This window comes from Anopheles ziemanni, chromosome 2 (assembly GCF_943734765.1).
Source record: "Anopheles ziemanni chromosome 2, idAnoZiCoDA_A2_x.2, whole genome shotgun sequence".
NCBI lineage: Eukaryota > Metazoa > Arthropoda > Insecta > Diptera > Culicidae > Anopheles > Anopheles ziemanni.
The window spans coordinates 76,596,667-76,622,093 of NC_080705.1; the positions used below are offsets into that span (position 1 = coordinate 76,596,667).

The 25,427-nt window shown below is 44.2% G+C and overlaps 5 protein-coding genes across 5 annotated transcripts; 2 read left to right on the forward strand and 3 right to left on the reverse strand.

The window, feature by feature from the left end:
* Positions 1-5,488: 5,488 nt before the first annotated feature.
* LOC131292827 (complex III assembly factor LYRM7) lies at positions 5,489-6,312 on the reverse strand. The gene is made up of 4 exons (XM_058320915.1): positions 6,219-6,312; positions 5,990-6,133; positions 5,833-5,914; positions 5,489-5,751 (listed from the first exon to the last, which is right to left on the reverse strand). Exons 1-4 carry the CDS (start codon positions 6,237-6,239, stop codon positions 5,648-5,650), a joined length of 351 nt encoding a protein of 116 aa, XP_058176898.1. The 5' UTR covers positions 6,240-6,312; the 3' UTR covers positions 5,489-5,647.
* A 124-nt stretch (positions 6,313-6,436) lies between these two features.
* LOC131281188 (ATP synthase subunit e, mitochondrial) lies at positions 6,437-7,159 on the forward strand. Its single transcript, XM_058310447.1, has 3 exons — positions 6,437-6,578; positions 6,782-6,938; positions 7,007-7,159. Exons 1-3 carry the CDS (start codon positions 6,534-6,536, stop codon positions 7,051-7,053), a joined length of 249 nt encoding a protein of 82 aa, XP_058166430.1. The 5' UTR covers positions 6,437-6,533; the 3' UTR covers positions 7,054-7,159.
* A 48-nt stretch (positions 7,160-7,207) lies between these two features.
* LOC131293813 (SUMO-conjugating enzyme UBC9-B) lies at positions 7,208-8,059 on the reverse strand. Its single transcript, XM_058321872.1, has one exon. It carries the CDS (start codon positions 7,969-7,971, stop codon positions 7,492-7,494), a length of 480 nt encoding a protein of 159 aa, XP_058177855.1. The 5' UTR covers positions 7,972-8,059; the 3' UTR covers positions 7,208-7,491.
* A 2,362-nt stretch (positions 8,060-10,421) lies between these two features.
* Positions 10,422-25,228, forward strand: LOC131282725 (protein Lilipod). Its single transcript, XM_058312259.1, is given in 10 exon segments — positions 10,422-10,995; positions 19,809-19,933; positions 20,153-20,292; positions 20,391-20,621; positions 20,746-20,814; positions 23,126-23,360; positions 23,453-23,517; positions 23,594-23,748; positions 23,825-24,056; positions 24,131-25,228. Coding segments are annotated over 10 exon segments (1,536 nt in total). The 5' UTR covers positions 10,422-10,923; the 3' UTR covers positions 24,343-25,228.
* On the reverse strand, positions 21,662-22,634 carry LOC131282818 (tetratricopeptide repeat protein 12). The gene is made up of 2 exons (XM_058312360.1): positions 22,504-22,634; positions 21,662-22,421 (listed from the first exon to the last, which is right to left on the reverse strand). Exons 1-2 carry the CDS (start codon positions 22,632-22,634, stop codon positions 21,662-21,664), a joined length of 891 nt encoding a protein of 296 aa, XP_058168343.1.
* Positions 25,229-25,427: the final 199 nt, after the last annotated feature.

Here is a 25,427-nt window from a genome sequence, read left to right on the forward strand (position 1 = left end):
ATTTTTGTTCGTATCCTTGTCAGGCAGGGCCAATATTTTGGTATATATGACAATGATGGGTACAGTGGAAGTACTCCTCCGGCAGATGAACGACACGCTGGAATCCTTTCTACATCCTACTCCTGGTGTTGAAAAAACATTCAGTATTCAACTGAAACAACCGATGCAACTTACGGCGGACGATCAACGCATGATCGAGAAGATTCGCCTTCTCCAACTGGAACTGATGAAAGTAGTAGCGAAAACCAACGCGGGTGAATACGGGGCAATACTGATTGTTTTCTTCACTAGCACATTTTTCCATATCAATATGGAATTCCTGCAGCTCTACCAGGCCAAACAACATAATATGATCTCACAGACAATGCTCTACTTGCGGTTGATAAATTGTGCGTTTAGATTCAGCCCATACATTATGTTTGCCTACTCAAACCGATTGGTTCAAAAACAGGTTAGTGCATCTTATAGTGTGGATCAGCTGAATATCTTTAAAACGTTTAAAATCTTTTTGTTTAGAATCTTCGAGTTTGCCGCGTCCTACATGAGCTCAACAATATGGACATTGGATCAAACTACTCTCACATTGTATGTTTCCATCTTGATAAGGACGTACATTCGAAATTAAATTAATTAATTTAATTATTTATTTTATTGTTTTTGCAGACAAAGCGCTTCGTAACGCAAACATGTTTGTTCAGTAATGCTCACGAAGTTTGTGGAATGATACCGATCGATATGTCACTGATCTCGACGGTAATACTACTGGCATATGAGGAATGACTTTAGTTTTGATAACTCTTTCCTATTTTTTGCAGATGGTTAGTGGAATAATGAGCCTTACTATAGTGTTGATTCAATTTAATGACGCATGCGAAAATGATTGAGACTATCGTCAACCAACCATCGTAACTGTTCTATTCGAAGAAATGAAAAGGCATTTTACAAAGGTGCTTTAAAACAAATTAATTGTGAACCAAATTACGCACCTTTTCTATGTGAAAAAATGAAATGAGAATAAATTTTTCAATTGTACTTAAAAAATTCACTAAATTAATCCGACAAAACCTTGATAGTGTATCAACCAACTAATATTTGACATGTAAACGCAAAAGGTGGACAATGAAATTACTAAACAACAGCCGGTAACAGACCAGAAATTGTTTTAAAAATGACAAAATTGTAGCGTTTTGAAAATTACATGGCCTCCCTTTCAAGACTCGTCCTCGAGAGGTAGCAAATTGATTGTGAATGTCGCATGTACATTTTCAACGAATGCATTAGGTAGAAACATTACTTTACCATTAATTATGGCTGCTTACTGTTCGAAACACGTTAACACACTTGCAAGCAGTGTCATTACAGAATGGACCGTATGCAAAACGGCTTTTTATCGCGCACTACTCGTAAATACCATCTGGTGGTGATCAAACCAGCTTCTCAAAAGCGATTCCACATGCTCAGTTTTCTTAAGAAGTTGCTTAAGCACGTTATTATAATGCACTACTTGACGATTACCTTCTTCTGGTGGTGATCAAAACCAGCTTCTCAGAAGCAATTCTACATGCTTAGTTTTCTTAAGAAATTACTTTCTTTGCTGATCGTTGTCTCAATGACCGCAGCAAAGGTGCGAAACATTTTTTTTTTTTTTATTTACGCTAATTCATCAGACTCATTTACTACATCCAGACAATCTTGCAGCTAAAGTGCATGATTTTCATACTGTTTTTCAATTCAGAACCTGCTTTCATCGGTACTACTTCGATAGGATTTGGCATGTTTGGACGGCGAGACGTCTGCTTGTGTCAGGTCAAACGAGTCGTCCGAGTAGTTGTGCTACTAACTCAAGTCATACTTTAAAATTTAAATCTAGTATAAACTTCAACACATTAATTAATTAGCTTGAATAAAGCTTTTCACTGTATCTATCAACTGAAAAACTGTATCATTATTTATGCAGCATTGGAACACATTTCGTGTGCCCATTTACCAAGCGTGATCAAGATTGACAAAGTGGAAGCGTTTCAGTCGTCCTTCGACATGAAGCCGGTTAAGTTAAATGAGGAATATTTTCACGCCCTACTTGTTAGAAGACTTCGTCTTTTGCTCATCGTGTCGCAATGGTTGTGCTTTCTACCCTACCCATTCTATCTTCTCCAAGCGGAGACAAACCGCGTTCATTTCCATGCACAAATTCTCAAGTGGATCAGCAAGGCTACGGTATTGCCACTGATTGCCATGCATTTGGTGTGCCTGGTACTACTTTACTTATACTATATCGAGTTACTTCTCGAGATTAAGGTAACGCCACTGCTTCAGGTAATGTATCATCTGGAAAACATCTTCAATGTCCTTTTGGTGATAGTGGCACTTATTGGACCGCGGTTGTATGCCGAACAATTCAATGGTATCACCGAACGGTTGGTCCGGGTTTGGATTCGCTTCGGACAAGCGTGTGTAGACGTGCCCCTAAAGGCTACCGAAGTATCCACCAAATGCTTGTTAGCTCTCTACACCGGCCACGGACTGCTAGTGACCGTTGTCACCCTTATTTTCATCGAGTATCCACTCTCAGTGCTACTGTTGGGTGCGTATCAGCTACCATACATTGCCGTTGTCATCAACGTTCTTCAATTTCGTACGAATCTCTCGGCCATTGCGGGCACCATCGGGTGTCTGAATGATAAGCTGGAACGACTTAGGCAAATGCAATCCGACTCCGCGGAACAGAGGGCTTTTACAAAGCATTCACAGATCTCCTACATCACACCTTCATCGGCATCCTGCGGCAAAGGAGAATTATACCGGTCCGGTTATGTGCATGCCGAAGAAATCGAAGAGCTGTCCACGCTCCACATGAAACTCGTGGGCTTGACGAAGGATACAAATGGCCATTACGGGGGGCTCCTGATAATGATTATGGCGGCTTCCTTCATTAACATCAATGTGATGCTGCTGGAGGTGTATCACAACTTTCACGAACAGGAAATCCCAGTAGGCTGCGTGCTGTTGTTGTTTGTCCATGCTATGCTGCACTTCTCTTTCTTTGTGGTTATAGCGAAATCAAACAACTATGTCCAAGGGGAGGTAAAAGAAGCTTTAGGTTCTGAACGATGAAAAAAATGATTTAAAAAAAATTCAAATATATTTACAGAACTACCGGACGCTGTTACTTTTGCATGAATTTAAATCTTCATGGGATAGTCGGCAGAACGATGCGGTAAGTTGTGAATTAAATGTTTGCAGAAAGCGATTGCATTCTCATGTAAGGCTGAGATCCATGGATTCCTTTTTGAATCTGAGAACGAGGAAAAAGTATTATGACCAATTTATAATGCATCCACCTATTCAATATCGTGGATTATAATATCTTATAGGCATTTGAATATACCTTAGAACTTGTGCCCCTCCACAATTAATTTAATCGTATCCATTGCTTAATAAAAGCATATGCTAACTACATTTAATAATGGTTACATTATTAAATTATCTCAATAAATGTTCATTGGATATGAACAGCATTGCGTGATGCTTCACCACTTCAAAAGTTTATGTGCCACCGTTGTGGCATAAGCCGTTAATTTTTAATTACTACAATATCGCACTGGCACGCATCGGCCAAGCGTTTCGGCGGAAAACCGCGAACAACACAAACCGTCCGCAGTCGAAGTCTGGAAAATGGCCTGGAGCAACACGGATGACGATAAACTGCGCCATCTGCTGCGGCTCAATATTGGGCCCACGATGCGCATATCGCAGTTTTTCTCGCTTGCTCCGTACCCACTGTCCGTGTTACAGCCCAACTGCTCCGTGGACAGCGTGCAGACTAAAGTGGTGATATTTATCCGATTGTTGGTAGCCATTGCTGTCACGTTTACGACCGTAGCGTCTCTGTTCGTGCTTTTTTTTTACTACCCAGAGCTGCTGTACAATCCTAGGGTTCCGATATTCATCAAAATTTTGTACTACATTGGCAACACGCTCCAACTAGTTACGGTTTCGAATCTGCTGATAGGTTGTGAACAGCGTAGGTTACAATACGAGGGTTATTTTGATCACGTGTTGGTTCTAGTGCGCCACACGGCTTCCCAAAGCGACTGCCAACAAACAATATGGTACCGGAACACAACGACAGCATTGCTAGTTATATTCTTTTCGGTTACGCTGCTGCTGCCGGTCGGCTTTGCCTCCGTCTTGTTTGATATCGGTGTTATTCCATACATGATCGCCCAAATTGTACCATTCATCGTCAGCACCATGATACTCCTTCAGTACTATAGTGTGTTTGTACATTTAGCTTCGATCCTAAGAAAACTAAACGAAAGAATAGAACCGCTCACGCGCGAAAAGTCTGCCTATGTACTGCACGGTAAAGACTATTCGCCTCATGCATTAACCATGGGCAAGACCTACTTCCAGCTGATAGAGCACCTACGGCTACTTCAACTTCAAGCCATGGACATTGCCGGTGTACTAAGTAATAATTTTGCACTGGTAATTATACTCATTGTGGTGGCCACTTTTGCCAGCGTCAACATTGAGCTGCTCGAGGTGTACCAGTGCATCAAAAATGGCACACTAGGGCCATTTCATATCGTTTTGAAAGCTCTGTATGCGGGGACAAAATTTTTCTTCTACGTTTTAATCGCCTATCCTAACTGGTTGGTTCAAAAGGAGGTGAATAATGCACTACACGTGCTGGAGAGATATGTTTTTTTTAATAGCAATTTGTGTTATGCTTCTAGAACCAACGTTCACTTGTTATGCTGTACAAAATAAAAAGGGCCTCGTGTTCCGATGAGACGAATGGGGCGGTAAGTTAGAGAAATGATGATTGCTTGAATTTTAAAACGGAGTTATGTCAACGATGAATAACTTAAATTTCAGCAGGTTTGCAACTTAAAATTTTCGATTCTCTTACATTCCCTACCTTTTAGATCGAGCACTACGTATCGCAAATTTCCAATATGCAAGGTGTACATGAAGCATGCGGAATGGTTAATTTGGACATGAAACTTATCTCAGGCGTATGTAAAACGCTGATAAATTGCAGACTGCGTTTTCAGTAACCGATCATTTATCTTTTATTCCCAGTCTGTGGCGGCAATCACATCGATTATGGTGGTACTTATTCAATTTTCAGATTCTGGCACATAGACGTGATGTCCTTCGACGTGGTTGTGATTTTCACACTTCACTGCTATGAAACGCACGTGCGCTTTGCGGACAAATCGTGGCAAATGCTATGCAGCGCTTGTTAATATTAGATGTAAAGACTTTATAAGAATTTCGAAATTTGTATAAGGAGGTATTCGATCTCTAATCCAAATGTTTGGTAAAATAATGTCTAAGCTTTTTTAAAATAAAATCACATGTTTCGTACCATTGCAAACTAAGTAACAGTTCTTACCTTAACTCGTACTCGCTAAGCATCAATAAAAGTTCCACAACAATTGATATGTTCGGAAATTACTAAGTTAAACAGTTCATCTAATGCTGCAGGTGAGGTCATACATTCTAACAACTGGCAAGGGTAAAAATAAAACAAAATGCCATGATTAGCCTTCTGATACCGATAACAACTTCACTAGATAGACACCATTTAACATCGATCAGCTAAACGCTGTGAGTGATGGAAGACATTTTTTTTCTATTTTTTATCACTGCACTTTTTGCTTCGAGGCGGAGGTATCTCGGCGTCCGGATCAAACATTACGTTGTCCATTTTTTTTGTATCGGGTGTGATTCTCGCCTCTGCAAGGTAACAAATGTTATGAATATTAATTTACCACGACGAAATTGGCCTCCGGCCACAGATAGTCCCGCACCACTTACCAAATACGGTCGGTTGTTTCCGCACCGCCTGCACTACTGAGCTGCGCAACTCGACTTCCACATCCTTGGCAATTTTGATTTTCTTTTCGAACATATGCAACAAAGATGTTTGCAAGGTTAAGCACGATAAATTTAGCATTGCATCGATTCAACGCACCTCTTGGATTTCCTTTTCATCCGTGATGTCCTTGTTTTTGATAAATTCCTCCCTGATCCGTTGTCGAGCTGCCGTAATAGTACGAAAATCTCCGGCGAACACATCATTTTTAGTGCGCTGCAGTATTTTGTACCACCGAAGAGCCTGTGAAGCATTTGCCAGAATCGGGTTAATCTTGCGCGCCGGAGGCATTTGAAACAAAAGCTCATTAACACTACACTGAAATTACCTCTCGTCGTAGCGAACTCATAATTTTACTACCGGCAGAACCACGGAACAGAACAAAATAGTTGTTTATGCAACAACGAGTAGATTGTTTTGGTGGTGATTTCGGTTTGACAGCGTGCAACGGAAAAAGTTGACGAACCGTGTAGGTACTGTGCAGCCCTGCTCGACGAAACATTGACGTTCTAAACGTCATCATTTCTGTCAAATTTTCCAAACCCTTCGATATTTTCCGGGACATTCTAGGAAGGATCAACTGTGCCAGACAAAATCGTCTTTCTTGCTGACCCTTGTCTACTTTGACTGCACAGACTCCGAAATGGCTGATCTAGGTGCTCCCGTTCGTGTTTCCCCACTGATCCGGGTAAGTTATCGTGGATACCCGTGCTGGAATCACGGCGGAACGTTCATCGCACGACCAAAACATTATGTAATGATTCCCTCCGGAGGTACTCCGTGTTCCGGCTCATTTTGCGTATCGGTCGATGATAACACAACAATCGGACGAATAACCTAAGTAGCTAGATTGCCAATTTATGTAACTTCAACACTGTCCCCCTTTTTCAGTTCGGACGTTGGTCGTTCCTTGTCGTCGGAGTGGCATACGGTGCTTATCATCAGAACCGCCTGGCCAAGCGGGAGGTTGGAATTCGAGAAATTGAAGCACAGCAAAAGGTCATCCGGGACGCTAAACTGGCCGAAGAGAAGAAGCGTAACCAGGAAGGTAAGAAAACGAAATGAAGCCGCATTGGGTTACGATGAAGATAACCATGATTTCTCTACCGTTTTCAGCCGAAGCTAAGGCCATCGCCGAACTATCTGCGCCCACCAAGAAGTAGACATTCGAATGACCTAAACTCCTGTCGCTTGAAGACACCGAAGATCTTGTGTCTTGTGTAATTTGCAGTACTGGATAACAAAATAAATTCTTAGGAAGATCCAACAATTCAGTTGTGTTATTAAGCTTATAAAAGAGTAGACAGGATTTTTATTTCGCAAGCTGGGCGCAATTTTATTTCCGGATGTCCATAGCTCAACTATAATTCATATCGCAACCATCAGGACGCAGAGTTAAGAGTTACTTTTATGATAATATTTGTTTTATTCATTTGTTAAACATGTTTGTATCGTGCAATTCTTGCCGAAGTCACGACGTCGATTCACGAACTTGCGATCCAGATCCAGATGAATAAATATCACCGCAGCTCATCCTCCCGATTATTAGTAAGTTTTGATGGAAATTCGTGTGTAACACGATACGCAGTGGTCACCGCAGCTTAATCTGTTGCCGCCATTGCGCGCGCTTGTGCTCGTACGCGCTTTTCATACTCTAGACGGTTTTGGCAGTAGATGGTGTAGGCTTCCGCTTGGGCAGGATCTTTGACGTTTGGTTCGTTCAACAAATCCTGTATTCCCAGCAGAATCTGTTTGATGGTAATCGCCGGACGCCAATCTTTTTCTTCATCCAACAACGACAGACACACTGTTCCCGACGGGTACACGTTCGGATGAAACAGAGGAGGTTCAAACTTGCATTTCGGCGGACTGGTAGGGTAGTCATCCTTGAAAAGCATTCGCAGCTTGTATGAACCACCTTCCCATGGCGTTCCCTTCTTTCCGGGGATAGCGCATTCCCATGTCATGAGGTTCAGGGATCCGTCTGTATTTTTTACTGGCCTGGCAACGAATCCGTACGGATGATCCTTACGCCAAGCTTTACGTTCTTCACCCAAACGTGCAACTGCGATTCCAGACATTTTGATCAACACAATTTATTCCGCACTGCTTTACAATAGTAGACAAAATGGCAAGCTGCTTCACTTGTGCGTTTCCGTCTCGAAGACCGGGCGTCCAAACAATAGGCAGAACTTTTCAGCATGTCAATGTCGTTTACAACGTACAATTCATTACTGTCAACTACGTTTGGTGTATCTTTGCTGAGACAATTTCTTATTATTTCCACAAGTTTTATGAAAACTAAAACGTTTAAAGTAGGTGTTACTATGGGAACACATATTTTATACATTTCTATTTATTAAAAACAGTTGTATGATCGTTTGTAATGAACTGAAGCCCTTTTTGTGATTATGGCGCCTAATTAAGCATGAGGTGATTGTAGCGTCAACCAAGGTCTCTAGGGACTAGGGCTAGCCTCAACTGATTTTCAGATTGGAATTAATGTTGAAATCTGTTCTTTTCACCGAAATTTCTTGGTCGCAGAATACAAAAATAACAACGAAATAGTTGTTTCATCACATTCCATTGATTGTGTCAAGAGCTAACAGTTATTTGTTGCAAATTGGACATAGAAACGGTTGTTTTGGAAGCCGGGAATCACGATTGAAAAAGTGTAATTTACGTTGAATTCGGCACGAAACGCATAAAATTTCACGCAAGTACGTAGCCGATAGAATTATAATTAGAAAGAAATCCTACCGCGAAACTCAAAACCCTTCGCTTAATCGCTTAAAAAAATGACAACCAGTTTACAAACCGATTTCTTGCTTTTTCAAGTATTACTAGACCTGACTAAAGTGACGTTGGTTCAAACGGTTGTTTTTCAGTCCGCAGTAGTGATGTGGAAACTGAATCCCTGCAGGGATTCGAATCTTTCAATTCAAATCCATTATGAGATCCGGATCTTCGAATGCGAATCCCAATCCGTCATATCATACATGATCATCCAATGCCGATTTTTCATATGTTATGTTTAATTCAATAAATGATTTACATAAAAATATCAGTACGGTTGACATTATTCTTCTAATTGTATTTAAACAACACGAACAATTTAGTCCTTTTTGGAAATATGCAGACTAACTGATCTACATAGGTTTGAGACACGCGCGCGTAAACGAGGACAATTGGTGGTCATGGCTGTACGAAAAGAACTAATAGTATCTACACATCTCGCTGTAGTTGGGTCCCTTTCTGTTCTTGATAGTGGCACCACATTATCAACCAATGGTAATTGGCGGGGGGAACTACAAACAGAGCAGAAATATCCTCTTACACTCCGGAAAGTGGTGCCTCGTTAACCTTGGGGGACTCGGCGATTTACCTTTCGAGGTGATTGCTCGGGGCCGTTGTATGGAAGGAACGAGATCAGGTCCCTTAAGTAGTACTGGTTGGTTTCAACACACTATGAACCATTGATAGCTGGCGGTGTTAACCAAAACTGTGCGAAAATACCTGCCCTACTCCGGAAAGTGGTCTCCTTTTGCTAGTTGGGAAATCTAAGATGTACCCCCTTGTGCAATCTATGGCGACCGTTATTTAATATCGCAAGATACTTTCGTCCCTCTCAAACCTATGTAGGGGTAGGCGGTGGGACTCATCATCATCATCATCATCATCATCATCATCATCATGTAAACAAATCAATGTCGGTCTGGAAATTGTTTATCCTAATCTGAATCCTCAGAATCCGATTCACAATTCGGTAAAAATGGTCTGGTCCTGATGAAATGGGTTTGGTTGGGTAGAACAACTCGGATAATGGACATTCTACTGTATTTCTAGGTAAAAAATAGGTTCCAGGAATTTTTCTCTCTTTAGATCGACTATTTATGTGACTAATTCGACTCACATCATTGTGAGTCGATTCAAACAGTTTAGGAACAAGTCAGAATCAAATCAAATCGAGTCCCAAACCAATCAAATCTGATTCGAATCCTAATCGAATCAAATCGTTAGAATCCGTCAAATGGGATTCAAATCTTTAGAATCCGTCAAAAGGGATTCGAATCTTTAGAATCCCTCTAGGGATCGAATCTTCGAATCTTCCGAGTCCCGAGTGTTGGCACAACACTAGTCCGCAGATCCGCTTGTTTATTCCGCCGCGGACAACGAGTCGAAGAGCCTCGATAACTTCGTTTGCGTCGCCACAGTTCTCGCTTGATCTCGTTACCGTGTTTGCTTTATTTGTTTGGTGGACCTAGAATTAAAATCCATATCCGTCACATTCCCCGCAGCGTTGTGAAAATAAAAAAAACACCACCCCCAAAGCTACCACCACCTTCTCAAATGCTCTTCTTTGGCTGAAAAGTTTTTTGCCAACCAGTGCGTGATTACAGTGTGAATGAGCTGATTAGTTAAAAAATTATAATACCAGCAGCGAACGCGCTGAAAACGCCATCCATATTCGACCAAAATTGCACGAACCGGACGTGCAGGCTAGAGATAGTGAAGAATCTACGAAGAGAAATTCAGGTTTTCTCCTGCTGCGCCAAGCTATCCTTCCTTTTGTTTACGTGAGCCAGTGCACAGTGGTGATGTGTTTGAATGGTAGATAGGATTTCACATTCGTTTCTGTGCATACCAAAATCACTGTTTCGGTTTGTAGTGTCGTCTGCCAGAAGTGAAAGTAGTTGCCATGCACGGAATCACGGTTCAATGAGTGTGATGTGGAATATTTCTCTCAAAGCTTAATTTCACCACTTCTACTGCTAACCATCTAGCAGCAAAATAAAAAAAAACGGCCCCATGATTGTGTGCTGTGATACTCTGCGACCTCCCGGATGTGTTGATGGTGATTAGAGCAAATCATATAAGCGCCTAAAAACGGTACGCACCGACTGGAGCAGGGAGGAGCGGTACGGGGCAACCAGCACCGCTTCCGCGTCGTAGCAACTTACGTGGCCTCAGCTGGACAGACAAACGCCGTCAAAATTACTCCCAACGCGTCGCTACTTTCCGTCCTGGACGTGATGGAGGAGGACGAGGAGCATGTGTCCGACATACGGGAGCAAATGTTCCACAACACGATCCGAGAGCATATCGTGAGTATTTTGGGAAGATGTTTTTCCATTGTCGGTCTCCACCCGCAACACCTGGAAACATGGATTTAGGTCACCGTGTCCCGGTGTTGTTTAACGTTGACATTAGAATTAGTTTTGTTTTTCTAGGTTTAATGGATCCACTGCAGGAATGTGTTCTAGGCAGCTCTAATGGTGCCTATGGCCTATCAATGAATCACTAAGCCCATTACATAACGAGATGGAAATAACGAGATTAGAAAAGACGCGGTACAATTGAAGTCGCACGCTGCGGTGACGTCTTCAGGTTTGACTTTGACCCAATCGGAACCATTCCCGTAATTAGTGAAAAGCAGTGGACATCTCCACGAAGCATACATTACCGGAAATAATCCGTCGGTAGCGTCGCTCGGACTCGTTGAACTTTCATCGTAGGAGGAACTGCCCTGGTTAACATATGGAATCGATGGCGGTGCCCTGGTTTCAATCGGCTGACCGTGAAGTTCCACCTGTTCAGATTCAGGCCTTTTTGCTTGCAACCTGCAATAGAACAACGAGCGAGAAATCCGATCCAACCAGCAATCACCACGTATCCGCGCCCCCGGTATCATGCGCGCTATCTCGTGACCGCGTTGCTATACCGTAATATGGCATAAGCCCTGGCGGGGAAAATGTGCAAACACACCCGCCCGCCGACCGTATGAAGCAGCACGTCTGGCACTTCTTACGGAAATCGTGGTTGTTTTCTTCCACGGTATTTATTGTTCAGCGCTCTCTGAATGCGCTTTCGTTGGTCGATATCAAACGATTGTTTCCTCTGGCGCGTTTTGATTTGCTCGCGGGCTCGAGTGTTCGATTGTGCAGAATGTTTGCATCGATTGTTCGAGTGGTTTCTCCACAGTTGTAGAGACCCAGATAAATAAAATGGGAAAGAATTGGCTACGAGCGGGCCAGGGAAAATGTTCCATCATTTCAGATAAACCCATACAATGTCCAAATCATCAAATTTGCACCATAGAATCACTCTAAAAATTCCATTGAGCATATCACTATTTTCGAAATGACTCAGACAGTTTGTTTTGGCAAATGCAGTTCAATAAAAAGGTGCCAGTTGTTAATAAATGATAATATGTGTGTTGAATTGCATTTGTATTGTTTGCATCGATCGATCTATCCGGTTTTGGGTCCTTTCAATGCTTAGTTTCCTTCAGACGAGTCGTCCGTCATCATCGAACCCACTTGTTTTCCCCGGGGGGAGCGGGGAGATTTAAAAATAGGAAAACCATTGAACAACACTTGAAGTTCAACGACGCCTCAGGGACCGATTACATTTCGGCGAAAGTTGGGCCACTTGAAAAAGGGTTCCCCGTTTCGGTACGATGTCTTTTTGGCTTGCTTTCCAGATATGTTTTTCTCATGATTGTATTGCATTTTATGTGGCATTTTAGATTTTGGTTTATTGCTCAAGAAGAACCCTTTTGTGCGTTATATTTCGTTTGGAATTTTTTTAAATGGGTCAATACTAGAAAACTTCAAAATTTGGCCTTTCCAATATCGTTGTCTAGCGCACTGTAAGTATAGGTACAAGGAAAACCGAGATGCAGCTGCAATTGCAACATCTGCGTCGATTTTCGCAAGAATATTAGACGGAAGAAAGGAAGAGAGACGAACAGGAACTTCGGTAGTATTGATGAATTTTTCGCATTCCAGCTGCGTTTCAGGTAGCTTTATTCTAGACAATCTAAACTTCTCGTGCTGTTTTCCTTATTATGGGTCAAACCTTTTGGCCCTGCGATTCGATTTGTAGTACAAGCCAGACAACTGCAGATCGATCCATTGTGGCATATGTAATAACGTTCGTTTGACCAGGTGCATTATTTCCACCACCACTCCCTGGATGCCATTGAATATTTGAGAGAAGCCGCTCACGCTTTGGGCCGTTTACCCCTGGGAAGGTCGCACAACATAATTGAACGGTGAAAACAGCCAATTGCACGAAAGGCGCCACCCAAACAACACCACCCCGCACGGGCTATATTTACCAACGTATTTATCTTTAGCACTTGAAGTGAGCGGAACACTGACGGTATCTTTCCCTCAATCAGCAGAACCACCGAGCATGTGTGTGTGTGTGTGTGTGTGTGTGTGTGTGTGTGTGTGTGTGTGTGTGTGTGTGTGTGTGTGTGTGTGTGTGTGTGTGTGTGTGTGTGTGTGAAACGACTTGTCGCAAAAGAAAGTCTTGGGAGAAAAAGAAAGGAAGCTGTGAACCGAACCGAAGGCGATCACTTGAAGGAAACGACAGGGAAAAGGGTAACTGTTATTGATCTTTTGGTGTGTTAGCAAACCATGCATGGGATTTCCACCAACTTTCTTCGCGTTGTTGATGGTTTGAGCGGTTTGCGACAAAATAAGACAAAATTAACCATTCACCACAGCGCTTCGAAATATGCATATACGAACATTTCTCCTTTCACTTCCATCCCGTGGTATTTATCGCGTCGATTGGTTTTGGTTATCCTACCCTTTTTTGTTAGGAAAAATCTAGTCTGAAAAAGCAATATGATCAATCTGCCGATAGCTTTAAAATGGGCTATTGTTTTTATATTTAAATGTTTCATCAAGAAATCACATCAATTTATTCAACAAGAATCCTATGTTCATATGATATTATATTTCATCGATCTGAAATGTCCACTTTTGCCCGGTCGAAACCGCACCGACCACATTCATTGCTGCAGCGCACGGTTCCACGATCGGCCGTAAACGATCCACCGTCGACACCAAACATCGTCCCGTGGCCTCGTGCACAATTTCCCCCGTCGTCTTCAGCCAGTGCCACTCTTGCCAGCGGGAGTTATCGGAGCAAAGCTGCATCGTTACAATCGACGTACCATTGTCGGCTTGCAGACAATGCGATTCGCGTGTGATTCGTCCCGATGGCTCATACAAAAACCATAGCTGCTGTCCTCCCAATCCATGGCAGGGCAGGGCGGCCAACGAGCGATCCCGCATTGGCCAACTAAGACAGCGATCGTTGTCACTCCGTATCCAACCCATCGATCGAGCGCGACTTGGATCGTCCTGCTCGGGAAAAATCTCCTGCAGGTACCAACGGAAGGGATGGCAGGCCAGTTGGTGGCGAATCCGGTGGCGATCGGTGAGGTTGGTTTCCGAGGGAGTGGACGCTAGAAGCAGCCGATAGTCCGGATGCAAACGGGTGAGGAAGTCAGCGTACTCGTCCATCCAAACCGCCGCCACGCGAAGTGTATTTTTCATCGTGATCATTCGTTCTTGGTTATAACTCTTAAACGAAAAACCATTTACGTTATGGTAGTTTAGGAAATGTCCCTATTTTTCAAATACACGATGATCGATGGAGCACACTTACGCCTATGTACGGATGGTTTCGCTTCTGGATATGACCCACCCGCGAGCATGGGACATTCTTGATCGCCCCTCCGCACATCCACACCTTGAAGGAGAGTTCCATGTTTTCCCCGCCGTACACCTCCAGCCCCGGATCGTACCAACCGAGGCGGGCGAAGAAGGCCTTTGCGATGCAAAACAACCCTCCGGCCATGATCGGGCTCTCGAACGGTTCCAACTTGTTCTGCACATGGTAGTTTAATTTAGTTTTGTTTCATTCATGTCACCAAAATGGCCTCCCAAATACAGACCAACCTCATTCTGGTAACGCTCGACACGATCGTACCGAGGGCGCCACTGGAAACTGAGATTCCAATCGAACGCTCCATAGAGACCGTTTGAGAGTCCCGGCTGTAAGGCGAGCGTCGTCTCGTTGATCCAATCGATCGTCGGGACGGCCACGGTGTATCCAGAACCGGCGGTGACCACTTCCAGCAGTGGCTCTAACCATCCTTCCAGGCACTCGCAGTGTGCGTCCAGGAACAGTAGATAGTCGGCCGTGGCCTGGTGCGCACCGAAAATGCGAGCCCGGATTAAACCATATCGGGCGGGGGTACGCATAATGCGAACTTTCTTCCCGTACGGTAGGAAGTAATCGCCGAGGAAGGTTTTGAGTGGGACTGAAAACGATGAAATAGATGAGGGAAAGATTTTCAGTCAACGGGGAAACGATACAAGCTGTACGTTTTACCAGAACTGGACCAATCGTCGACCAGCACGATTTCCTGCACAAACTCCGGTGGCGAGCGGTTTAACACCGAGTGCACCGTCCGGAGCAACACCGAGAGGGCTTCGTCGTGAAATACGATCACGATCGACACGGGTGGTAGAGGGGTGCGCGTTGCCTCCCGACGGCGACACCAAGGATCTCGCACGTCTGGCAACTGCCGGTGAATGGAGATGAGATCGGACGCGAGCTGATTGTAGCCCTGTTGCTGCCAGCCGCTTATCTGTTGCTCCTGCACATCGGAAAGCACCCGCTCGAGATCCTTCGGAAGCGTAAACGGGTGCCCCATATGTCCCGGTGGCGGATGAGCTGATGGGAACTCCCTGCTGGACACAGTCACTCCGGCTAAACTACTCTCAGAAGAATGTTTTTCGAACGCAGCACGGTAAACATGGTGCACGATCAGCACGAGCCCGGTGGCCAGCACGAAAAGCAGCGGTAGTCCCGGTTTGCGTACCCGAAGATAGTGTATCACAATCTGGAGCGAAGCATCAACGATAGTAGAAAGTTTGGAGCACTATTTCGGTACTTTTCACTCACCCTCATTTTCTCTTTTAGATACACACAAATTGCCATCAGTTCAACGGCCACCAGCTCGTCTGCGTTTGCTTGCCACTTTGAAGAAACATGATAGTCTCGCACTTGAAACCACAGTGGAATCGATGCTTCAACCAGCACTACTCCGACGGCGAACCGACGGGGTACCATTTGGTGGGACAGTGTTTGGTATCCCAGAAAAAAAAGTGTACAAAAATGGCCCCATTCCGCCTAAAATACATCGCTCAATGAATGTACTTTTCATGTTCCGCTGTTCGTCGCCTTATCTCGGAGCATTTGTGTGAATGGATGGCCGATGGATTCGTCGTTTTTGTTTTGCTGAAACCAAAACCGCGTCATGATAATACTTATCGCACAGGTCGGCTTCGTGCTCGTTCGGGGCTCGTGCCACTTCTAATTCACCTGCGGCTACATTTATTGCTAAAAACTTCCTTCGCGCGCTGATAAGAACGCTCCGGTGCGAAACTGAAAGTTTTTGCCAATTATGCAAAATTTTTAACAACCCAATGTGAACCGTTCCCATTGCGTCACGGAGCGGTCTACCATCTGGTCGACTGACTCCGCCGGGTTGCTGTCGGTTGTGAAATGGTTTGCCCCCAGGAGGGAGAGCAGAAACGTCATCGTTTTACGGCACCATCTCGCCACCCTGGAACAACGTACTGCACGCCGAGTTGTTTACTACGGGACGGGGTTACATTCCGAGTGGCATGTGCGCCCGGGGCTGCCGGACAGCGGTCTCTTTGTTTTGTAAACAGAGAGTTGGACAGAGATAAAGAGAAAAAACGCGCGGTAGCACATGGATGTGCTGCTTTGTGTACGGCGGTTCCGTTGTTCATGTTGGTTCGAATTAAGCGTGTTCCAAAATGAATTACAATTTATCTTTCTGCCATGTCTACGAAGGTGGAACAACTTGACACGCAGCAGATAGCAATGTTTTGGGAATCTTGTACCATGAAACAAGTGCACCACATTGTAAGGAAAACGGAAAGATTCCAATCCTTCCATGAAATCCAATGTCGCAGTATTAAATCTTTCGGATCTACTGCTTCTTCGTCGGGTGGCAGGAAGTCGAGAGCACGACGCAATAAAAACGAGAACGAGCACACAAAAACGCAATGTGCCGGGGTGGTCCCTTCCCATGATGTAATGCTCTTTGTTCATGCTGTAACACTTGCCAGCATAGATATGTTTCTATCGGGGCTTGGAGTTTCGTTTGGAATATCTGTAGATGCGTGTTTCCATTTACGGTGTCCAGAATGGAAGGGGAATTTAGTGAACATTTCCTAGCATGGTGTGGAATACGTAATTCATTTGAAACGCAAATGGAATTTGTGTTTCTGTTTTTTTGGGGGATGATTTTAAAAGTTTCAGTTAAACTTTGGTTTGAATCGTAAAAAATGCATTTATAGATTTTCTTTTACTTACACAAACATGTAAATTAAGCTTCGTAGCACAAAGTAACGAATAGAAATGTAATTTTACTTATTGCCAGGCCTTATTGAAATATGTTTACATCAATGAGCTGTGCAGCACGCGCAGTCATTATTTAATCGAACGCGACCTTTAACGGGAATAAAAATAGAACATCCGGCGATACGAACTGCACTTCCACCGTCGTATGGCCATTGTCGACCGTATTCGTTGACAAAAAGGAAAAAAATAAAAACCCAATGCGGATCTTAGGTCCGTCGGTGATTAAAGCTGCATACTAGGATCTTTGTGCTAGTATCGGTTTCAGGCGCCAATGTCAAACCGTGGACTAAACTTTGCCCCCCGCGCTCCTGCATTGTTGGCATCTGAAGACACTTGATTCATCCGTTTTTTTTTATTTGGTGTACCAGTGCACTTTCGCGACGGGGTGCGACACACATGCACCGAAGCCAGCGGCCAAAGGTTCGAGCGAGTAAAAGCGAACGCGCGCCAGTCCATCTGTTTGTATTCCTTCATCATCCTTTGCCCATGAAGAAAGATTGCAAAGGCGTGGACCGTGAAGCGGCCATTTGTTTAAGAGCTTATGGGTTTTCGTTGCGTGCAAAAATGTGTTTGATTTTGTCTAGGCCCAGGTTTCGCTTGTTTGGCTTTATCTCACTTCATTCCGTGTGCCCCCGATGGTTGGTTAAAGGAAGCGTTAGCATGTTCATGAGGCTGGAAAAATGGAAACAAATGCTAGCTGCTAGCTCGGGATACCGCAGTTCGAAGCCAAGCGATAAAACATGAACCCATTGCACGCGAAATGCTTTTGGCTTTTCGTGTTTTTTCTGCGCCAGTTGCAGAAATCCATGTGTTTATATATGGTATTGCATGACTCACGGAGTGGATTTGGTTTTTGCTCGAAATTCACAGGCACGATTTTCTGCTGCTTTTCGCCAAGGGAGAGGAAAAATGTACAGAGTATATTTATGAGCGGTATGATAAAAGAAACAGATGTTTAATCAAAAATTGGTGTACAGCAGATTTGCCTATAACTTATTATTTATGCTGTGTACACTTTCATCGATTCGAACAACTTCATCATGGAATGCAGCAAGAGGAGTTTTGGAAATGGAAACCAATTGGCTAGGGTCAATGAACTGTGTTTAAAGGGATACAGTTTATGTTGGCGTTCTGGTCTGGTGCTACAACTCTCGACGATATGGATCATTTTTTGACTTTTGCTTATTTTTTATAGCATTAGCATTATTTAATAAAAACCTTTTTCAAATCAGGGCATTATTTCGTAGCGCCGGAAAGTGAACACAACCATCAAGCAACATACACACCAAACATAAATAAGCTGTAAGCATAACAAACCCCTGACCGGCGCCGGTAGCGTTCGGCAAACAAACCAAAATCGTCGAGCGGCACGCGAGCACGTAAACGTTTTCGGAATTGGGTTTTTTTTCTTTCCGGTCGGTAATGAGGAGCGCCATCTGAATGCATTAAATCCATCCGGTGGAGTTGATTCTTGTTGCTGCCTAGCATGATGTCGCCTTCTATTTATTCTTGTTCTGTAAATAATAAAGCAAATCCCGTGAACCTTGGCGTTTATTGGCACCAAGAGGCGCCGGTTCTCGAGTCTAGACTGCGTGTAGACAGAGTGCATGCACAGTCAAAAAAGATGGTATAGAGAAAGTTTTATGGTCGTTTTTATGGGACGGACGTGATTGGGTGGCGATTGATGAGATTTGTCACCTTAAATGCTTCTGTGGTTGATAACGCACCGAGAACGATTTATTGATTCTTAGTTAATAAACCATTATTTCACTTGCCCAATCATGATTTCTTATATACGCGCTTAAAAGTTTATTTTGTCTGGTTCTTAACCAAAGGCAGAAGTTTGTAACTGTTCATTGGGTTTCAATCCTATGCCGTTATTTCACGATTAAAACGCGTGTTCTGGGTCAGAGGAAGAACCGGTTTACGAATTTGTACTAGGTCTGATAAAACATGCTTTATTAAATCCTCATTTATTGAATTACGTTACATTTTTACAGATTTCATTTAAATATTATGTTGTTGTTGTTTGCCCTTTTTTCATTTTTTATGATAGCCGTCTGAAAATTGTGTTAAATGGTACTAACGAGAAACGATTTGTCGAGTAAATCTATTATCAGCTATCGATACCGACCGGGTCCGTCCGAGTCGACTGGGCCAAATCAAGCTCCTCCGTTCCAGTGGATGGCCACCAAACGGGGCAATTACATACCCTCTCTATTCAATCAATCGCCGGGTACGGAACGAAGTTGGGAAACTTTTGAGGCGGCCACATTTTTTTTCTTCTTTATGGAGCGGAACTGTCGCGACATACGTACGCCGCCTTCGCGTGTTTTCTTACCCTGCACAACGGGTGAGATGTAGGTTTTGAGGCATGTTTTAAGGCAAAGAATGCAGCCCCCGGCCGCCGGACTTGTTTTCTTCTTCGATGGAAAGTTAACGAGCCGGTACGAAAGTTCAACGCTCGGCGAGAAGATATTGTGCAACGTTGCAACGATCGGTGGAGTTTCAAACGGGTTTGCTGGGTTGAGGAATTCACGGTTCCTAGTGTGTGTTCTTCTTTAAATTTATTGTGAGGTTTATTACTTCAAATACGGGGTTATTTATTTATTAACCATTGTGGTGATTGATTTCGTTTTTCTTTTCATTCCAGATATTTATGTTACTCTTTCTGCTGCTTTACTTGGGAAGCTACGCACTGATCATTCGGTTTAGGCGCCGCGATCGGGAAGATTTGTTTGCAAATGACGAGGATGAGTTTACCGTCTATCGAATAAGGTAAGGTGCTTTTTGTTAGTCAAACGGAAACGAACCAACTGAGGTTGGGTGAGCCAGATTTTCATTTGTTCGTCAACGCGAGTTCCGTTTCCGTCCATTAAGTCGTGCATGGGATTGGCCCCTAAAAGTGCATTTTCATGGACGCATAAACATGCCATTGTTTCATATTGTTTTTTCTTCTCTCTCTTTTCTCTCTTCTTCTCGTTCACGCTGGAATAGTTTATGGTTATGCACCTTTTCCCTAGCGGTGGCGGTGGGTGCCGCCTTGCTGCTCCCGATTTCGATCGCCAGCAACGAGGTGCTGATCCTCTACCCGAACAGTTACTATGTCAAATGGTTGAACAGCTCACTGATACAGGGTAGGTATTCAGGGGGGCAGTAAAACTCACATATGCATATCAATCGACCATCGAGGTTCACTGAGCACACCATCATCTTTTATCGGTATATTCCGCAGGTCTCTGGAACTACGTGTTTCTGTTCTCCAACCTGGCGCTCTTTGTGCTGCTTCCGTTCTCCTATCTGTTCACCGAATCATCCGGTTTCAGCGGCCACAAGAAGGGCATTATGGCGCGCGTGTACGAAACGTTCACCGTCTTCTCGCTGCTCGCATTTATCGTGTTCGCGACGACGTACGTCATATCCGCGCTGCGCGATCCCGACCGGAACAACTTTCAGGCGCTCTTCAGTAAGTAGACGGATCGGGTAAACAATTGTGTGCGTCCCTTCCGGAATGCTCATCAAGTGTAGCTTCACCTGTTAGATGCTAATCATTTATTTGGTTGTCCTTTTTGCTCTACTCTCCGACACAGATTTAGCCAAATATCATCTGCCATTCTTGTACTCGTGTGTGTCGTTCATAGGTGTACTTTTACTGTTAGGTAAGTTACTCTCCCGTACGCAACATATTTCCCTTACATGTACACGGTCTTAAATGTTAACCCAAACACATAATAAAATAATTAAATTTAATTACCATGTTCTTTCAAATGTTCAAGAGGGATGGCAGTGAAATTATTTAATGTTCTTGATGCTCTGATGCAAAAGACCTTGTTCCAAAGCCCACAATAATGTTAGTTTTCTGCGCCTCAGAACTCAAATGGCCACAACCTCCAAATACAAAATTGTATCGATTGTGCAAAAATGGAACAACGGAGAATGGTCCCTCAATGGCCTTCCCACGGTACTGTATTTTATCATCGTGTCCTCGCCGATTCAGTAGCGACCCAGACCCTTCGGAGCGTGTGGCAAGTTCGCACGCTCGACCGACGTCTTCGGGTCGTCTTCTAGCCGGTCGAGTAACGAAAGTTTAATCAATATCGTTGTAAACAAAAACGCGCATCGACCGCAAGAGACCTGTCTGTCCTGTCTGTGGGCAATCCATCAAATGCTGTGGTTTAGGACTTCGTCCACTTTTGCTACGTTCGTGCCTAAAGTCGCTGTTAGTTTTGGTTCTAACAGGAAATGTCTTGTGGAAACCCCGTATGAACGATGCTTTTTGCGTGCTGGTGCTGTTCGAATTAAGCTGTCGTATTTGGGACATGTTCTTCGGAAGTAACATAACCTGAATTTACACATGTAGGATATACCTCACGATTAATATTTAACAAGTATGAACTAACTGGAGGATTTAATTTTAGTTTTATTGATTTTTATTATATATTTCTGGATGTATTACGAAGATCGAGATGGAGTATTTATTGGCATACAAATTTGTTTGCCATTGCTTTAACTTTCTGAATGTTCGCCGGATGAAGTTGATTGCACATCGTCCATTGGTAGAGCACGATCAAATCCTCGCACCCCAACATCAAGACCGTCCCCAATGGCCCCTCCGGATGGCGATCCGTCACGAACTGCCTGCTCATCTTCCGCTGTCTGGTGGTCACCCGCTCCCATTTCCGCGAGCACCGCCGTCCCCACCTTGCCCTCGATTTCCCTCACAATCCGATCGATGTAGCCGAGCTCCCGTGGGTTGTGCTTGCGCGCCTCCGCCACACTCTTCTCGTACGCCTTTGTCTCGGCTAACGCGTAGTAACCCTGCGCCCGGAAGATCCACGAGCGTAGATTCTTCTCGTCCAGCTTGCTCAACACAAAGTCGCAATCGATAATCGCACGCTTGGGTAACCCGATCCGGATGTAGGCGAGTGCCCGGTTGTTGTACAGTATCGGGCTGTCCCGAATCTGATCGATCGCCTTCGAGTACATGTTGATTGCTTTCTCGTACTCGCCCCGTCGGAACGCTCGATTGCCGGAGCGCCGTAACCCTTGGGCCACCTGTTCACGCTCTCGTCGTTCCGCTGCCCGACGCGCCGCGTCCCGCTCGATTTCGGCCATGAATGCGTACTTGTCCTGTGTCATCGGTTGCTCGAGGGATGGCTCGTCCGCCTGCCGGTTGATGACGGTTCGCTCCTGGTTGACGCGCACGATAAAGTTCTCCACGTTCGTTTGTTCCATCTGTTTGCTGCGGTTATCGGTGCCGAGAAATCTGCCAACCATAGTACAGTGACAAACAATTTGAATGCAAAACATTTTTCAAAAATGAGTAATGAAACTTCAAGTCCACTTACTGGTCGGCGAAAGCAACACCCATTTGTTCCTTCGTTTTGTCGCCGCTGGTCATTAGGCTGAGTATTCCCATTACCTCATCCACCTTGCTCAAACCGGCCTCGAAGGATTCTTCGTCCTCCTTGGACATCATCTTGCGTTCGCCGCTCACTAGACACTAGAAAATAATATGTTTGTCGAGACCAAGTAGTAGGCTCATAATCCGGGCGCCAGTAAAGTGCGCACGGAAGTTACACGAAATCCGAGACCAACGAAAAGAACTTTCCAGCCGGGACAACAACGCACTAGCAACTAATCCCGAGCAGTAAACCTTCGTCTGCATCACTCCGGGCCGAATGGTTCGCTTCTTCCCGTGCGACGACGGTTGTTAACTACAATTGCAAATCGCTTGTTGATTGGTAGCTAGCAAAAGGCGCCTACTACAACGTAGTCGCCGTCATCGTCGTAGCAACCGACAAACTTTGGTTGCGTATCCTGACGTTTTAACCCAACCCCGACACGATGGCGTGTCGTGTTGTCATCTTTTGCGGCCAACGAAGTTTAATTTTGTGTAAAACAAAAAAACCAATAATTAAACGTACCGTTTCTAGCGTGTATTAATTTACATCTTTCGGTCCTTTACAGTTTGTACCCCGATGGGTTTCGTAAGACTGTTCGGTGTGGTTGGACAGGTCCTGGTAAAGCCAAACCTTTTGCGTGATGTCAACGAAGAGTATCATGTCTTCAACATCGAGGAAGTCACCGTCAAGCGGAAGCTGGCAAACGTTAACCTTAACATAGGTAAGACAAGTAATAGGCTCATGTGTTTGGCATACCTTTTTTTACATTGTATACTATATCTAAAACAGAACTGAGGAACGTGACGACGATTGACCTGACGCCGGCAAAACTTTGCTCCGGACTGGATGATTTGTATCAAATCAAACCGACCGGCACCGCCAATAACGGCAGCACCCTAGAGTCGATCAAGCTGTTCGAAAGACTGAGAGAGTTGGAGTCTGAACGTAAAGTGCTCGGTAAGTTTGTCTGCGTAAGCCGGACGCACGAGAAAATATAGAAATATGTTTTTAATTTTTAATGTTTCTCCTACAGATAAGCAACGGAGCTCGTCAGCGCTACAGAGGAATCTGGTTTATCCGATAGCGATGCTGCTATTGTTGATTCTCACCGGCATTACCGTGCTGTTGGTTGTGCAGAACACGCTCGAGCTGCTGATCGGCATCAAGGCAGTGCCGCTGAGTACGAGGGTATGCTATTACTCAACCTGAGTGGATGTAAAACGAGTTCTTAACAGAAGCTTCCTACCTTTCTCGACATTAACAGCAATTCACCCTGGGGATAACCTCGCTCTCGAAGCTGGGTCCATTGGGGGCCACCCTGGAGGTTTGTATCATCACCTACCTCGGGGTAACATCCACCGTCGGGCTCTACACGATGCCCTTCATGCGCAACGTCAGACCGCAGCGGCGGAAGACTTCGCTAGCGCAGCTTATTTCGAACTGTGCCCTGGTGCTGATACTAAGCTCCGCGTTGCCATTGCTAGCACGTATATTAGGTAATTGCAAATACCATCGAGGAACGCAGTCCATTTCTCATGGCTAATAATCCCTCTGTTTCCCCATGCCTCAGGTATTACAAACTTCGATCTGCTCGGCGACTTCGGTGAAATCGAGTGGCTTGGGAACTTCATGCTCGTGCTGCTGTACAACGTGATCTTCGGGACGGCGGCCACGCTGTGTCTGTTCAACAAATTCACCGCCACCGTGCGGCGTGAGCTGTGCGCCCGGTTAGTGGAGAACTATTTCATCTTTCTTAGCTATCTAACGTTCATCATCAACTGAACGGTGGAGCGGTCAACTCTCTTCTGTCCTCCCATGACCTGACCGCACCACAATCATCTTCTCACGGGCTTTCTAATGACGCTTTATGCCGTCGCTTAATGCTGTACGCTCGAATGTACGCGTATGATTAATTGATGGACTGTGGAATGTCCCCAAAGTAATAGCACACACGAAAGTAACCGAGCACTGCCTTCCATCGCTCGATGGATAATGCTTTGCATTAGACTGTAATTTGTTTATTTGTAAGCCATCTTTATTTTGTGGTTTTTTCCATTACTTAATTTATCTATTCGTGTTCGCTGTCATGTCACGTTTATTTATTCATTCTGATTTCCATCAGTATTCAGTTCATTTTTGTCAACTCCACTCATCTGTTTGTCGCCATCCATTGTGGTATATGTGGAAATCGAAGCTTTTACAAAGTAATCAACTCCATTGCCCTGTCCGGCACCGTGGCAGCAGACTAAAATGCATTTAGATTTAAGTTTCTTTTCTATCCTTTCCTCTATTCGCTTTGATATATTTTTAGTGACAAAAAATCAGACATTCTTTGTCGGTTACATAATGTGAAAAAAAAGAACGATGGACCACGATGGTCGTATCACGAAATTTATTCCGTTATTCGGAAATTTAAAATACTCGATGCTCGATACTCGTATGAGAGGAGTTCAATATAGTGTAAAACATCTCTTTAAAACCATTAGAATCTAGTCGAAGAAGAAACGCAGGGGGAATGAAAATAACATTGTGGAGGTGAATCAAGAAACTCCCACGAAATCGAAGACTCCAACAGTAAGTGTAGGCTTTCGTTTGCCAGTATAGTTAACAGCAGTAAGTAGAATAGCAAGAGAAGTCAATAGTTTAGCATGAATTTCAGCTAAGGAATGTTAAGATGACGAATAAACCATCACAGAAACAGTTGCTTCGGATAGTGGAGATTTGTGGGGAGAGCGCCCAGAGAACGAATGAATATTCCACAAAAGATTGCACAACGTTTTGCTCATTCCCCGACACCCAGTTGTTACGCATTGTGATGGACAATAAATTGTGTTGTGTAGTTAAATTTTATTTAAAAATAATAAATT

What these genes read in the sequence shown, in the direction of transcription:
- LOC131292827 (XM_058320915.1), bottom strand. Translation starts at nt 6,239, where the DNA reads ATGAGTTCGCTACGACGAGAG. An exon ending in TGAGTTCGCTACGACGAGAG is followed by an intron (nt 6,134 to 6,218) that starts GTAATTTCAGTG and finishes AATGCTTCACAG; the next exon opens with GCTCTTCGGTGGTACAAAAT. An exon ending in GAAACAACCGACCGTATTTG is followed by an intron (nt 5,752 to 5,832) that starts GTAAGTGGTGCG and finishes GTTACCTTGCAG; the next exon opens with AGGCGAGAATCACACCCGAT.
- LOC131293813 (XM_058321872.1), bottom strand. Translation starts at nt 7,971, where the DNA reads ATGTCTGGAATCGCAGTTGCACGTTTGGGTGAAGAACGTAAAGCTTGG.
- LOC131281188 (XM_058310447.1), top strand. Translation starts at nt 6,534, where the DNA reads ATGGCTGATCTAGGTGCTCCCGTTCGTGTTTCCCCACTGATCCGG. An exon ending in GTGTTTCCCCACTGATCCGG is followed by an intron (nt 6,579 to 6,781) that starts GTAAGTTATCGT and finishes CCCCTTTTTCAG; the next exon opens with TTCGGACGTTGGTCGTTCCT. An exon ending in GAAGAAGCGTAACCAGGAAG is followed by an intron (nt 6,939 to 7,006) that starts GTAAGAAAACGA and finishes TACCGTTTTCAG; the next exon opens with CCGAAGCTAAGGCCATCGCC.
- LOC131282818 (XM_058312360.1), bottom strand. Translation starts at nt 22,634, where the DNA reads ATGATGTCCAAGGAGGACGAAGAATCCTTCGAGGCCGGTTTGAGCAAG. An exon ending in GGTGTTGCTTTCGCCGACCA is followed by an intron (nt 22,422 to 22,503) that starts GTAAGTGGACTT and finishes TATGGTTGGCAG; the next exon opens with ATTTCTCGGCACCGATAACC.